This window comes from Cydia fagiglandana, chromosome 14, assembly GCF_963556715.1.
Source record: "Cydia fagiglandana chromosome 14, ilCydFagi1.1, whole genome shotgun sequence".
Taxonomy (NCBI): domain Eukaryota; kingdom Metazoa; phylum Arthropoda; class Insecta; order Lepidoptera; family Tortricidae; genus Cydia; species Cydia fagiglandana.
Genome location: NC_085945.1, coordinates 7,537,253 through 7,550,725, shown reverse-complemented (window position 1 = coordinate 7,550,725; position 13,473 = coordinate 7,537,253). Strand labels below are relative to the sequence as shown.

The 13,473-nt window shown below is 34.9% G+C and overlaps 1 protein-coding gene across 1 annotated transcript; it reads left to right on the top strand.

Moving 5' to 3' along the window:
- Positions 1-227: 227 nt before the first annotated feature.
- LOC134670996 (uncharacterized) lies at positions 228-13,239 on the top strand. Its single transcript, XM_063528817.1, has 4 exons — positions 228-855; positions 1,701-2,159; positions 2,619-2,732; positions 13,154-13,239. Exons 1-4 carry the CDS (start codon positions 228-230, stop codon positions 13,237-13,239), a joined length of 1,287 nt encoding a protein of 428 aa, XP_063384887.1.
- Positions 13,240-13,473: the final 234 nt, after the last annotated feature.

The window sequence follows — 13,473 nt, the reverse complement described above, 5'->3', positions numbered from 1 at the left end:
AATATTAATAATTATCCCTTCAAAAAGAAACTGACTCTTAAAATAATAGTAATAGTGTTCATATTCCTGTGCGAGTGAAAAGGACTTACGACCATTCGTTGGCGTGTTGTTTACTACTTAACTCACTTGACGACAGCATCGTGGTGTATGCGGTTTCTTACCTGAACAATAGTGTATTGAGCCTTAACTGCATACAAATACGGACTAAAATACAAACTCGTGCAATTATGAGTGTGACACTTCGTTCGCCTAAAACTTCCATCGGAGGATCCCAACCCGACTTATCAAAACTAGCAGATGAAGATCCTTCAGATAAACCTCAAATAACGTTTAGAAAGCGTAAAGAACCCGACCCGGACTTATCATTACGGGAAGACATTCAATGTCTCAGAGCTGATATGAAATCGTTCCTGAATAATTTCACCGCTTCCCAAAACGTGTTGATGAGTAAAATGCAGCAAGACATCGCGGAAATAAAGGACCAAATAAGTGAAATAAGGGTATCTACAAACAAAGTGACTGAAGAACAAAATAACCTAAAAATTGAATTAAACCAGGTAAAAACTCAGTGTGCTCAAAACCAAACCAGTATTAACTGTCTCCGAAGTGACATGGATATTGTAAAAAACTCACAGCCATCCTCATCGCAGTCATGTAACTTGGTAGACTATGAACAAGTTCTTACGGAGCTCCAGGATCGGACGCAAAGGCAGAAAAATATTATTATCATCGGTATTCCGGAGCTGAGCGCAGAAAACAAATCTGACAAAATAAACTACGACATAAACGAAGTACAGAAAATTATTCAGGCTGTAGACATGAACTGCCCCGCGCCGCTGAAAATTTATAGAATTGGTAAACAAACCGGTGACAAGACGAACCGCCCAATCAAAGCGTGTTTTGAAACAGACAAAATTGCCCTAAATATCCTACCTAAAAGGAGTAACATAAAAACTGGAATAAAAATTTACGCAGATCAGACCTACAAACAACAACAATATTTAAAGTGCCTTCGGGACGAACTATCACAGCGTCAGAAAAACGGTGAACAAAATCTAGTCATTAAATACATAAAAGGTAACCCAGCGATTATAGAACAACCTCCAAAAAACTAATGGGCCCTCAGACTTTATCGCCAACAATTACCTACGGCGACACATCAATTGAATCCGACAAAGTTAACTATTATATACTTGACAAATACCAAGAAATATCCTGTAACTCGATTTCCCTTAACTTCCTTTATGCTAATGTGCGAAGCATTGTTACACCAGGGAAATTCGATGAGCTCCAGTGTATTCTAAAAAGTATTCCGAAAACAACACACCTAGTTTTGCTTACTGAAACCTGGATAAAAACAGAAGATGAAGCCAAACTACTACAACTACCAGGATATTCTCATTACTTTAGTACAAGGACTGACACAATAGGCGGTGGTGTATCAATATTTATCCACAACAGCATTGATCACATCTCGACTTTTGAACAATACTCAGGAGGAAACAATTATCTATGGGTATCACTAACAAAACATAACCTCAATATTGGAGTGGTATATAGGCCCGGTAGAACAAATCTTAGCGAATTTTTAACAACGTTTGAACAGCAACTTGAACTACACAAGAGATCGATCGTATTTGGCGACTTTAATATTAACCTCCTGTCACGTGACCAAACAACAACACAATACATTTCTACAGTCGAAGAATCCGGTTATTGCATCCTGAATAAAATCGAAGAACAATTCTGCACCCGTGAGACGACAACATGCAAGACGATCCTGGACCACGTCTATACCAATCTACTAGAAGATCATTTTAATTTCCATATCATAGACTCAGCAATGTCCGACCACAAACACATATACTTAGAACTATTAAAAAGATATCCAAAACGAAAAAACAAAATAAAATATGAGGCTGTGGACTATGATAAACTAAACAAAATAATGTTGGATCAAAACCTCACAAACAAAGACCATGCTTACTCCGAACTAGAAAAGAACATCAAGACAGCTATAGAACGGTCGAAGACTGTAAAAACCAAAATATTGAACCTTCCCAAGGATGATTGGATTAACCAAACTATTATCTCGGCGATTAACACAAGAAACGAACTGTGGCGAAAACTAAAGAAAGAACCTAACAACGAAGAAATACGTAAGAAGTTTATACAAGAGAGAAACAAATTAACAGCCGACATCACCAAAACTAAGAAGAATTATTACCATAGCGCATTTGCTAAGTGCAAAAATGATCCAAAGAAGATGTGGAGCCTTATAAACGCGTTGTCCAAAAACAAAAATACATCTCATTACATTCCCCCTAAACTCCAGTATCAAGATAAAATATTTACAGAACCACAACAAATTTGCGAGTGCTTTAATCTATATTTTACAACTATTGGCTCTAACTTATCTAACGATATTCCAACTCGATTTAGACAAATAAATAATGTAACCTTAGATATAAATACTAACTGTAAAAATGAGCTACAACAACTAAAACCAACTTCAGTTGATGAGATATTAAAAATCATTACTTGCCTAGAGTCAAACGTAAGTGCTGGAGTAGACGGTATTAATACAAAGACCCTGAAATGCATAAAAAATTCAATAGCAAATGAACTAACTGATTGTATAAACACGTGCTTCAGTAATGGCGAGTTTCCAGACTCCCTCAAGATCGCTAAAGTTTCGCCAATTTACAAGTCTGGGTCGAAAATGGAGCCTGGTAACTACCGCCCAATCTCCGTTTTACCGACAATCTCTAAAATTTTCGAAAAAATTATTCATGACAGACTATTTAACTACCTAAATTCCATTCTATTTTTGTTTAAAAGACAATACGGTTTCCGACCAAAAAGCAATACAACTTCTGCTACTATAGACCTTGTTACTAAATTAAAGAACAATATAGACTCAAAAAATATTGCATTAGGGGTTTTTGTCGACCTAAAAAAGGCATTCGACACAGTCAGCCACCCGTTGCTCTTAAATAAATTAAAACAAATCGGTATAAAAGACAAGGCATACAGCATATTCGAGTCCTACCTTACAAATAGGCATCAAATAGTTAAACTAGGTCAGCATGAAAGCTCTCCCCTGCCTTTAAATTGTGGTGTACCACAAGGTTCTATTATAGGTCCCTTGCTCTTTTTAATATATGTTAATAATCTACATGAAGCAGGACTCCAGGGCCATTTAACCTTATATGCGGACGACACTTGTTTGTTTTATTTTGGATCCTCGCTCTCCAGTATAATCCAACAGGCACAGCAAGATCTAGACCTACTTTTCAACTGGTTTCAAAGTAATCTATTAACTATTAACACCGCTAAAACGTGCTATGTTATCTTTTCAGCTAAAAATAAAAAAATTGAACAAAATCTTAACTTGTATATAAATGGCGAACTGTTAGAAAAAAAAGACCACGAAAAGTACCTAGGCTTGATCCTTGACAGTCAACTCACGTGGAAAGCACATATAGCTAAAACAAAACCTAAAATAACGTCCCTAACAGCTGCTATGCGCAATATTTCAAACTGCCTGCCTAAACAAGTTCGTATTAATATTTATAATGCCCTTATTAAACCTCACCTGGAATACCTTGCTGAAATCTGGGGCAATGCAGCAATGACTAATCTCAAAGATCTCCAGATTGCGCAAAACAAAGTAATTAAAATACTATTCAATTATGACTATCTAACACCTACAAAAATACTATATCAAAAAACAGGTCTCATGAACTTAAAACAAATTCACGTATATAAAACATGTCTCTTAATACGTAAAATACTAGATGGTACTATACATTCGGAAATTACCTTTAACACAAAAAGTAAATACCAAAGAATAAAACTCAGAAACGCGGATCACTTAGCACTACGTTTCCCTAGAACCAGATACGGAACCCTAAATTTGATGCATGATGGTGCTAAATTATATAATAACCTACCTAAAACTCTGAAAGATATCAAACCATTTAATACTTTCAAAAGCAAATTAAAATTACATGTTACAAACAATATCACATACTTAACAGTTAACACTAAAAATATCATCTTATCTAAACTATCATCAGTAAAAAAAAAAAAACTTTAAAAAAAAAATTAATTTAATAACACCTGTCAAAATTAAAAAATTAGATAATAAAAGTTATTTACCTGCTTCTGCGATTGTATATATTTAATTTAAACAGATGTAAAAAAAAAACTGTAGATCTAAAAAGCTAAACTAATTACTAAGGACTGTTCATTTTACTAAGCGGACACACAAAAAAGTATAAATTACATTTTTCTAATTCTGGAATCGCTTTATTTAGATAAATATAATAAAAACGGAAACCAACGCAAAACATTTTAATGTAAATATAGTATAATATAATAACATCGGTAAGATTTTCGTACTTTTACACGGTTGCGCCGTTCATGTGCCTGCACATCAATTTTTGACACTTTTTGACAAGTTGTAAACAACATTCGTTTGAATTCTTTCAATGTTTTAGCTTCTCATCTACCCTTTTTTAAGTGCATCTTCACATTGATCTAGTGCCACTCGATGGAGTGGAGCTCCGGGCAATTAGATGAGTTGACTTGTTTTTGAACGAAATCAATGTTTTTCAAATTCAGTAGCTTCACTTTCTGACCAGCATAGTGGGCACTTGCCAAATCAGGCCGAAATGAAGAGGTGACATTATGCGTCTGATAGACGGAAAGTACTCGTTATTAGATGCATTATTTTCTGTAAATGTCGCAACCAAAGTTCATGTCGCAAAATAGAACAAACTTTTTAAGGCCACAGGAACCAATTGCCTGCCAGACAAGGACTTTCTTCATGAATTGGTCAATTTTGATGTTACTCTCCTCGTCGAATATATGATCTTCTACAACGGCATGGTAGCATCAGGGCCATTGGTAACGTACTACAGCAACATTTTACGCATTTTCCGTTGTCCATTAAAATGCTACGAAATTTATCTTAATGTAAAATGTAGTAAAGTTTGACGCTTCTTTTTTTCGATTGCTTTCGCTGCTCTGTAATTCTTTTGTCCATTTTTTTCTTTCTATGGGTCCATTTACTGTACATACTTCTTATATTTTAATCTGTGCCTACTCTAACGCCTGCTGTCTTAGGAATTTCGCGAACCGATAAGTAATTTATTGATTTTAACAGCCGCATGACAATACTTTTGTTCCTGGATTGGCCGGGCCGCTTCTGTGCCGGGATTTTGTAAAATCTTCAAGCATATGATGCTCTGCAAATGTTTTAATTATTTTATTCACGTTTAACTTGGAAAATTTGCACATATTTACGATTTTTCGCAGTGAATACTAGCCTGTGCATCCTTATTGCAGAACTAACTTGCTATGTTCCAAATTTGTTCGGTCCTTCGGGAAAAATATTTGACTATTATGGGAACAAATATGTAGCAATTGATAAATAAGGGATTGTTAATTATATTGTTATGAGCTGTACGTCAATTGATTTTAAATTCGCCGATTAAAAGAGGTGTAAGAGTGTCCGCTTAGTAAACTGAACAGGGGGCCGATTTTTGAAATTCGACCACTCGATTTCGTGTATTTCGTTAAATGATATCTCCACTACTAGGCGTTTAAATTCTACTAATAGAATTAAAATCGAGTGGTCAATACCACTAGTTTCCAAATTTTGATCGCTCGTATTTCAAAAATTTGCATTTCGCCGTTTTTTACCGATTTTCGAGTGACGAAATCGAGTGATCGAAATTCAAAAATCGGTCCCCAGTCCTTATAATGAAAAATATATATATATATATATATATATATATACCTACATAGAACGTAATATAAAATTAATACATATATGCATAAAAAACAGGCTTAACACTCCTATTTTCATCTCAATTAAAATATACATATACACTGGTTTTATTAAAAAAGCGTAAAATAAACAAATGTTCTTTAAATAATAATAAAAAAAAAATGGAAAAGATAATATATATATATATATATATATATATATATATATATATATATATATATATATATATAGGATAAAATTACTCTATTAACTTACATACAAACATATATTTAAAATATAAATATCAATTAATTTATTAAAATAATGTCATTACGACAACCGATAATTAACTACTGCTTAAAGGTCGGGTTTAACTGGCCCCGTAAACAAGGCTGGCAGCCATGAGTCGAACAAAAAAGATACCCTCGCATGTACCTATTACTAACCAATTAAATCTAAACCTTATGTTAAGACCATTAGAGTCCAATCTTAATTTTATTCTGTGTGTTTGAATCATTAGTTTAAATCCAAATGCAACTGTGTATTTAAGAATATTTACTTACTTACTTATTATTGAACATTGTCATAAGTGCTTGCTTATTGCGTAACTTATAATTTTTAAGTTAACTATTTTTATGTAGTCTTATAAGTGAAATTCCTGTAATTTCTTAGACAAATAAAGTTTCTATAAACCGAAGCCGCGCGTGGCGCTGTCGCCACCTAGCGGCCATATCTGTGCTGATCGTGACAGATGTGTTTTGTTAGAGAGTGAGTGTTCTGTACCTAGTACTATTATTTATTCTGTGATTAAGTTATAACAGTCTGAACATACATAATTTGAAAAATACTTATAGGTATTATATAAATATTTTACTGGAACTTGAATTTTGACCATAGTTGTAACGTGTGGACTAAAGTTACATGAATTTACGGTAGGTACATTGTTGAAAAGACAAATAGGTACCTATACAGATATACTCTTAATAATCACAGTAAAAGTTTTTGGCAAAAATCTCATCTTTGGTACAAGCTTTTATCGCTGACTGTACTTTTCTTACGACAGACAACTAATATCGAGACAATTCTAAAAACCCCCAACACAATTAGGTTGCGTTGTTTCATCACAGAGTTCCTATGGCCACCTCCTGTCTCCATCATCAGACCAGCTCGATGGTACCGTAATATTGCATTGTCATCTGATTTATACATGCATGCAAAATTTCAGCTCAATCGGAAACCGGGAAGTGGACCAAATTTAACTTGCAAGATTTGATTACACACAGACAGACAACGGTCAGGAGGCCGATTTTTGAAATTCGACCACTCGATTTCGTGTATTTCGTTAAATAATATCTCCACTACTAGGCATTTAAATTATACTTATAGAATTGAAATCGAGTGGTCAATACCAATAGATTCCAAATTTCGATAGTCCGTATTTCAAAAATTAGCATAACATCATTTTCTACCGATTTTCGAGTGACAAAATCGAGCGATCGAAATTCAAAAATCGGCCCCCAGGTGAAACTAAATAAACGCTTGTAAAAAGACAAACAGAGATACACCATCTAATTTGCCAAATTCAACAGAAAATCATAACTTCCAAAAGATAAATACGTATCTTTATAATAGGATAAACGTCAGATCTGTTCCTTATATTTGTCAAATTAGGTTAAATTAATGGAAAATGTAATTTCCTTTCTTATATCTTGATAAATATCCATCCAATTTTCCTTGAAAGAAATAAGATATTTATTATTTCCGGTAGGAATCGGTAAATTAATTTTACCACTGGTATTTTGGTGAGATGCGGGATTATGTATCTATTGTTGCAAGTTCGCCTTGAGTCCTGTTTATTAGACAGTAGCCTACAGACTATGTCTACAGTTGCCTCCAGAATCTCGCGAACTAAATTGACAGGTCAATGTGCACAAATAATACCACAGTTTGGCCAGTGCTGTGCATATCGATATTTTCAAAAAAGTTTGAATTAGAGAATATCGCGAGAATTCACCGCTAGGGGCGCTACTGTTGCGCGGTCAGTTTATCTTTAAGTAATTTATTTTACAAGTTACTTGGTATTTCGAAAATTGTGCAATTTAATAGTAATAGAGACAATAAGGATATTGGATAAACATATTATTGTAATTAAATAGATATTTATTTATTACGTTAAATAATACAAATTTTAAACGTATTTAAAAAACAGTTGTGCGGTAGAAAGAAGAGAAATCTAATCTTCAAGGATGGGTATTCCACAGCCGTCTTCAGATCCAAATCTTACTATCCTTCTTCTCGTTCCTCTAATTCTTAGAGAGACCGCTATGATGATTGGTAAGTATTTGTATTTTGACTTTGATCCAGTTGATTATTTGTGAGTATGGTTTGGACCATTTTTCATAGAGCTTAAGGGAATTTATTTTGTTTCATTTGTTAGGAAAACTTACAGCTAGAATAACAAGTAAGGTGATAACATAGAAACAGTGATTTTGGCTCAAAATACAAAAAAAGGCCGGCCCTGATGGGGAAATATTTCGTACAATGTGATTAATTTCTCATTTAATTTGTGTCATCTACTGGTCACATGTATAAAATTAAGTCACCAATTTTAGATTTATGGCGACAACCGAGATCTTGAAACAAACAACTTGCCCCCAAACCTGCATAGAGTCCGACCAAGAAAAGTCTGCAGTGGATTTGATAGCCCACGCAGTGCACGAGTTATTTTAAACGTCAAAATTTTATGAAATTATGACGTATAAATAACACTTACACTGCGTGGGCTGTCAAATCCGCTGCAGACTTTTCTTGGTCCGACTCTAGGATAGAAATTTGTCAGTTTCGCATCCGCACCTCCTGATTTGATCGGTAACGTCACATCACAATCTTACAATTGAATCAACCACTTTTCTCGTGACATTCATATAAATCGAAATCGGTTGTGACCCCTTTATAACTATGACTTGGGTAGTAATTGCAATAACTTACCTACTTATCGATATCATTTTATCGACATATACCCGTGACTATTTTTTCTTTGCTATTCCTGGTATCATTTTATTTGTCAAACTCATGTCAATTTAGTTCGCGAGTTTCTGGAGGCGACCTTAGTAGACAGTTAGTTAGTAGACTATCTGCAGACATTTTGGCCTAGTCATTGAGTTTTTACTTCTGTCGGCAGTCCCGGAGTGCAACCCGTTGTTTTTTTTTAATTAGCCTGTTGTAGTGTCCTATTACTGGGCAAAGGCCTGAGTCCTGTTACATTTTGGTAAGTAATCTAAGTATAAATATTTAGGCGTTGAGCGTAGCGTGTAACTTGAGATTGGGATTGCGTTTATGATAGCTGGGGCCTAGAAAAAAAGAAGCTGTGCAGCGTAGGTACCTACAGAATCTTCATGACATAGATTTTGGTTGAGATCAATTAATTTGAATTTCGATTGGATCCAATTAGGCATTGCCGTTATTGAGCTTAAGACTCATTTAGACAGTGCGAGAACTCGCATGCGAGTTGCATTACACTGCGATATCTGATTGGTCGGCTGAATTGGAAGTAACCGATAGTCCGCAATGTAACTAAAATCGCATGCGAGTTCGCTCGCCGTCTAAATCAGCCCTTACGTACAAATATGGAGCGAGTCAACTATTTCTGCAAATCGGCAATTTAAAAGCCTTACTTCTTCGCGTAGAACTTTCATCTGTAAAGGAAACTTGGGTATTAATTGTATTATTTTGTTTGTTGTCATGAAGGTCCGTAATGTGTGCGCTCCCCATAGGACCGCTTTGTATATGCAAGTCTCCTTTTACCACTTAGCGGTTGCTGCAAGGAGTGCTTTCGAAATTGTGTTACACCCAACTAACATACCTGTTTACTAATAGTACCTAGTTCGCGCTGACATTCTTACACAAATTGACAAAGACCGACAGTAAACTCATTAAGGGTGTTGTGGGTACTTAGCCAATGATATATAATATGCAAATACTTAAATACATAGAACACACAAATGACTCGGGAACAAATAACTGTGTTCATCAGTTCCCTCACACAAATAAATGCACTTAATTACCGGTATTCGAACCTTCGGCCATCTAGGCCTAGGACTATCGGCTTCATAGGCAGGGTCACCACACTCACTACCGACTAGGCCAGTCCGTCAAATATTTACATACAATTTGATCCCTCTAATTCTTTAACCAGCTCCATCTTCTCCTCAAACATCCACAAACCTCGTAACACACAAACACATAAAGTGAAGAATACGGGTTTAACCATTTTTAAGATACTAATCTAACAGACACAGAATAAACATGAAAAATACACCCCTAGGTAATTAAAAATAAGACTTCGCTTCATTTGGTAGATTAGGAATTTTGTCCGTGACTTCAGGGCGAAATTCAGGGGTTAACAGGTTCAAGAGGTATACAGTCAAATCTAGCGATGTGCCGTTACCGGTAAAATACCCAAGGTGGGAAAATTCCCAGTAATGTTACCGGTAAGATTCCCCAGAATCAGTAATTTACGGTAATATTCAAATTAAGTAAATGTCAACATAAGTTGTTTTACATTAAATCATTACTTGTCAACAACTGCATCATACGAAGTGCAAAAAATCAACATAGGTTTACTTTTCTAGTAAATTCCCAATACTACTGGTAATTTTCCCAATGTTACTCGGTATTTTACCAATATTACTAGGAAGTATTCCCCTTGTCTGGGCAAGTGGGCGTAGTCAAAACCAGTTCCAGTCAAAACCACTCAATGAATAATACCAGAATTTTAGTAAAACTAAAACGAAAATGTAAAAATCACATTAACTCACATTATAGACGGGTCTAACGCGAATTATATTCAATTACCTTTATTTACCGACGTTTCGACACAGGTTTCACTGGTCGTGGTCGCGGCTGACTGTTTTTTTTTTTTTTAACTATTATTATAGTTGTAGGTCCTCGCTTTCAATACGGGCGGCCTATAACTTTTATTACTTAGTTTCATTAGTTTTTATGAATGTATTATTATGCAGTTTATTTAGGTATATAAAATATTATATATAATTATATGTGTATATATATTGGGCACTTTATTTACGTATATAACATATTATATATGTTTATGTGTTATTAAATTTTTTAAGTGTGTTTATTATTTTACTTATAAATTTTTCGAACGATGTTTTTGTTACTTCTTTTTCTATTATTTTAGATATATCATACGGGTCTATTTGATGTAGTTCACAGAGAAACTCGTGGCTGACTGATTGTCCCAGCAAAATGTCAAAACAGAGATTTGTGCATCTACCCGACGAAAAGTGTATGGAAAAGTTTGGTTTGTTTTGCTGGGACAATCAGTCAGCCGCGACCACGACCAGTGAAACCTGTGTCGAAACGTCGGTAAATAAAGGTAATTGAATATAATTCGCGTTAGACCCGTCTATAATGTGAGTTAATATGTATTTAAAACGCGAAAGTTTAAAAAATCACATTGATTTAATAATAATCATCACATTTTTATTATGAGTAGGTAAGGTGTAGTACAATGACATTGTTTTTATATGTTATTTATGTGATTTATTTTGTTTATTTTCATTATTATTTTTTATTACTTTATTTATTTTTTATTTTATTTAATTAATTAGTTATTAATTATTTGATTTTGATTCATTTCATTAATTTATTTCGTTTATTAATTTATTTAATTTATATATTTTATTAATTTATTTATTTTATTTATTTATTTTAGTGACAGAAAAACGCCCGCAATTGACGAACTTCGATTTTTTAGGTTATAGCCCAGTACTTACGGGATACAGCGTAATATGTACTACATTGCTTCGCAACTCCGCTAAGATTGAGTGAAAGAGATAGCTGATGCTACGAGTGGAAGAGACGTAAAGATAATTAAGCCATTTCTACATGTTTTAAATTAAATTAATTCAATTATAACGTAAGCGTTCAAGTACGAGTATATTACCCGCTTTTGGGAATATTACCGGTAAGAATGGTAATTTACTAGTAATATTTACAAATGGTAAAATACCGTTAATGGTATTTTACTCTCGGCACATCACTAGTCAAATCTCTTGATCCTGCAGCATCTGTTAACCGCACTCCAATTTAATTAAAGCATGATATGACAGACAGATAATTAATAATTAATCTATGGCGAGTAAATTTCTCATCAATACATAGCTTGTATACACGGTGGCCAAAAAAAGTGCATTCCCGTTGCCAAGGAGGTTTGGGATTATACTGAACAACTTTTACTATGGGACCAACCAGAAATCGCAAAAAAAATTACCCTCCCATAGAAAATAGACCAGCCAAAATGTATGAAACAGCCAATTTTTTTTTTCGATATTTCGGGGTTGGTCCCATAGTAAAAGTTGGTCAGTATAATCCCAAAACCTCCCTGGCAACGGGAATGTACTTATTTTTGGGTCACCCTGTATAAAGGTGGCCGTGTTCCGGTTTAATTCCTGCCCTATATCGGACGAGACAATGCCACAGAATCAAGCCATAACTCAAACAACCAGCAAACACGATACAAACTTATAACGAGTTGAAATTGTGAAGTTAGCAGTGTGAGTACCTACTCTACCTACTTCTACCTGTTCGAAGTTTATTCTACTGTAGTTATTTTCCACTAGAGATAGGCACTGGTCCCACCGCGAGCTAGTAAGCTATGAGCTATCGGCTATAAACACGAACAAAAGATAAGCACTCCCGTGTAAATAAAAGAGACACGGATATTTATAGTTACTCGCCCAGCGGTGAGCTATAAATATCGCCGTGTCTCTTTTATTTACACGGGAGTGCTTATCTTTTGTTCGTGTTTATAGCCGATAGCTCATAGCTTACTAGCTCGCGGTGGGACCAGTGCCTAATGCGAGGATTAGTGGTGTGTTTCACTCTGTACACGAATTCTGAATATGAGAGCTTACCGCGAACTTTGGACAACAAAATTTATTTATTTTAATTTCGCGGTTTTTCGACTGATAGGCCCGCCCGAAATTTCGATTTTCGATGTTTTCGGCAGACCATGTGAACTGGTAGAGAACTCTGGGTGTGTCTGCTTTTTTTTCGTATAGGTTACGAATATAATTGCATATTAACATAAATCGGATTTAGCCCTAGCCTAGCCTATTTTCCCCGGAATCAGTAAACAACTCCGTGTTACACATAAAAATTTCGGGTAAAACAGGTCATTTAAATCCGCTTAATAGTATAAACGACTGCTATTACAGTCAGTACCTTTAGTAAAAAACAATATATTTAAAACAACATGCCGACGTCGTTTCGCTACTTTTACAAAAACTAAACTATCCATAAATTTGTATTTAAGTGGATACTCTTGTAAGATATATTCTGTTTTTATAGGGTCGGACCGTTCCCAGATTTACATTAAAGCCCGTCTGAACGTGGACTTATGTGTACTGCCCACTCCATTCAGAGGGCCTGGCTGACTGACATAATACATATTTGGAACGACCGAGATTTGAATTCAAAATTTAACGTGACGATTACAAGACAAAAATCAGACCAGTTCACGACAGACAGCCGAACGACCTGAAAGACTAGACCGTTCACCAACTTTATGATACAGCCGAAAAATGGTAAAGCCCGACCAGAAGTATATGATTATTGTCAAGAGGGCGCTGTTATGTGGTGACAGTTCAGTTTAGTATGAAAAATTTAGT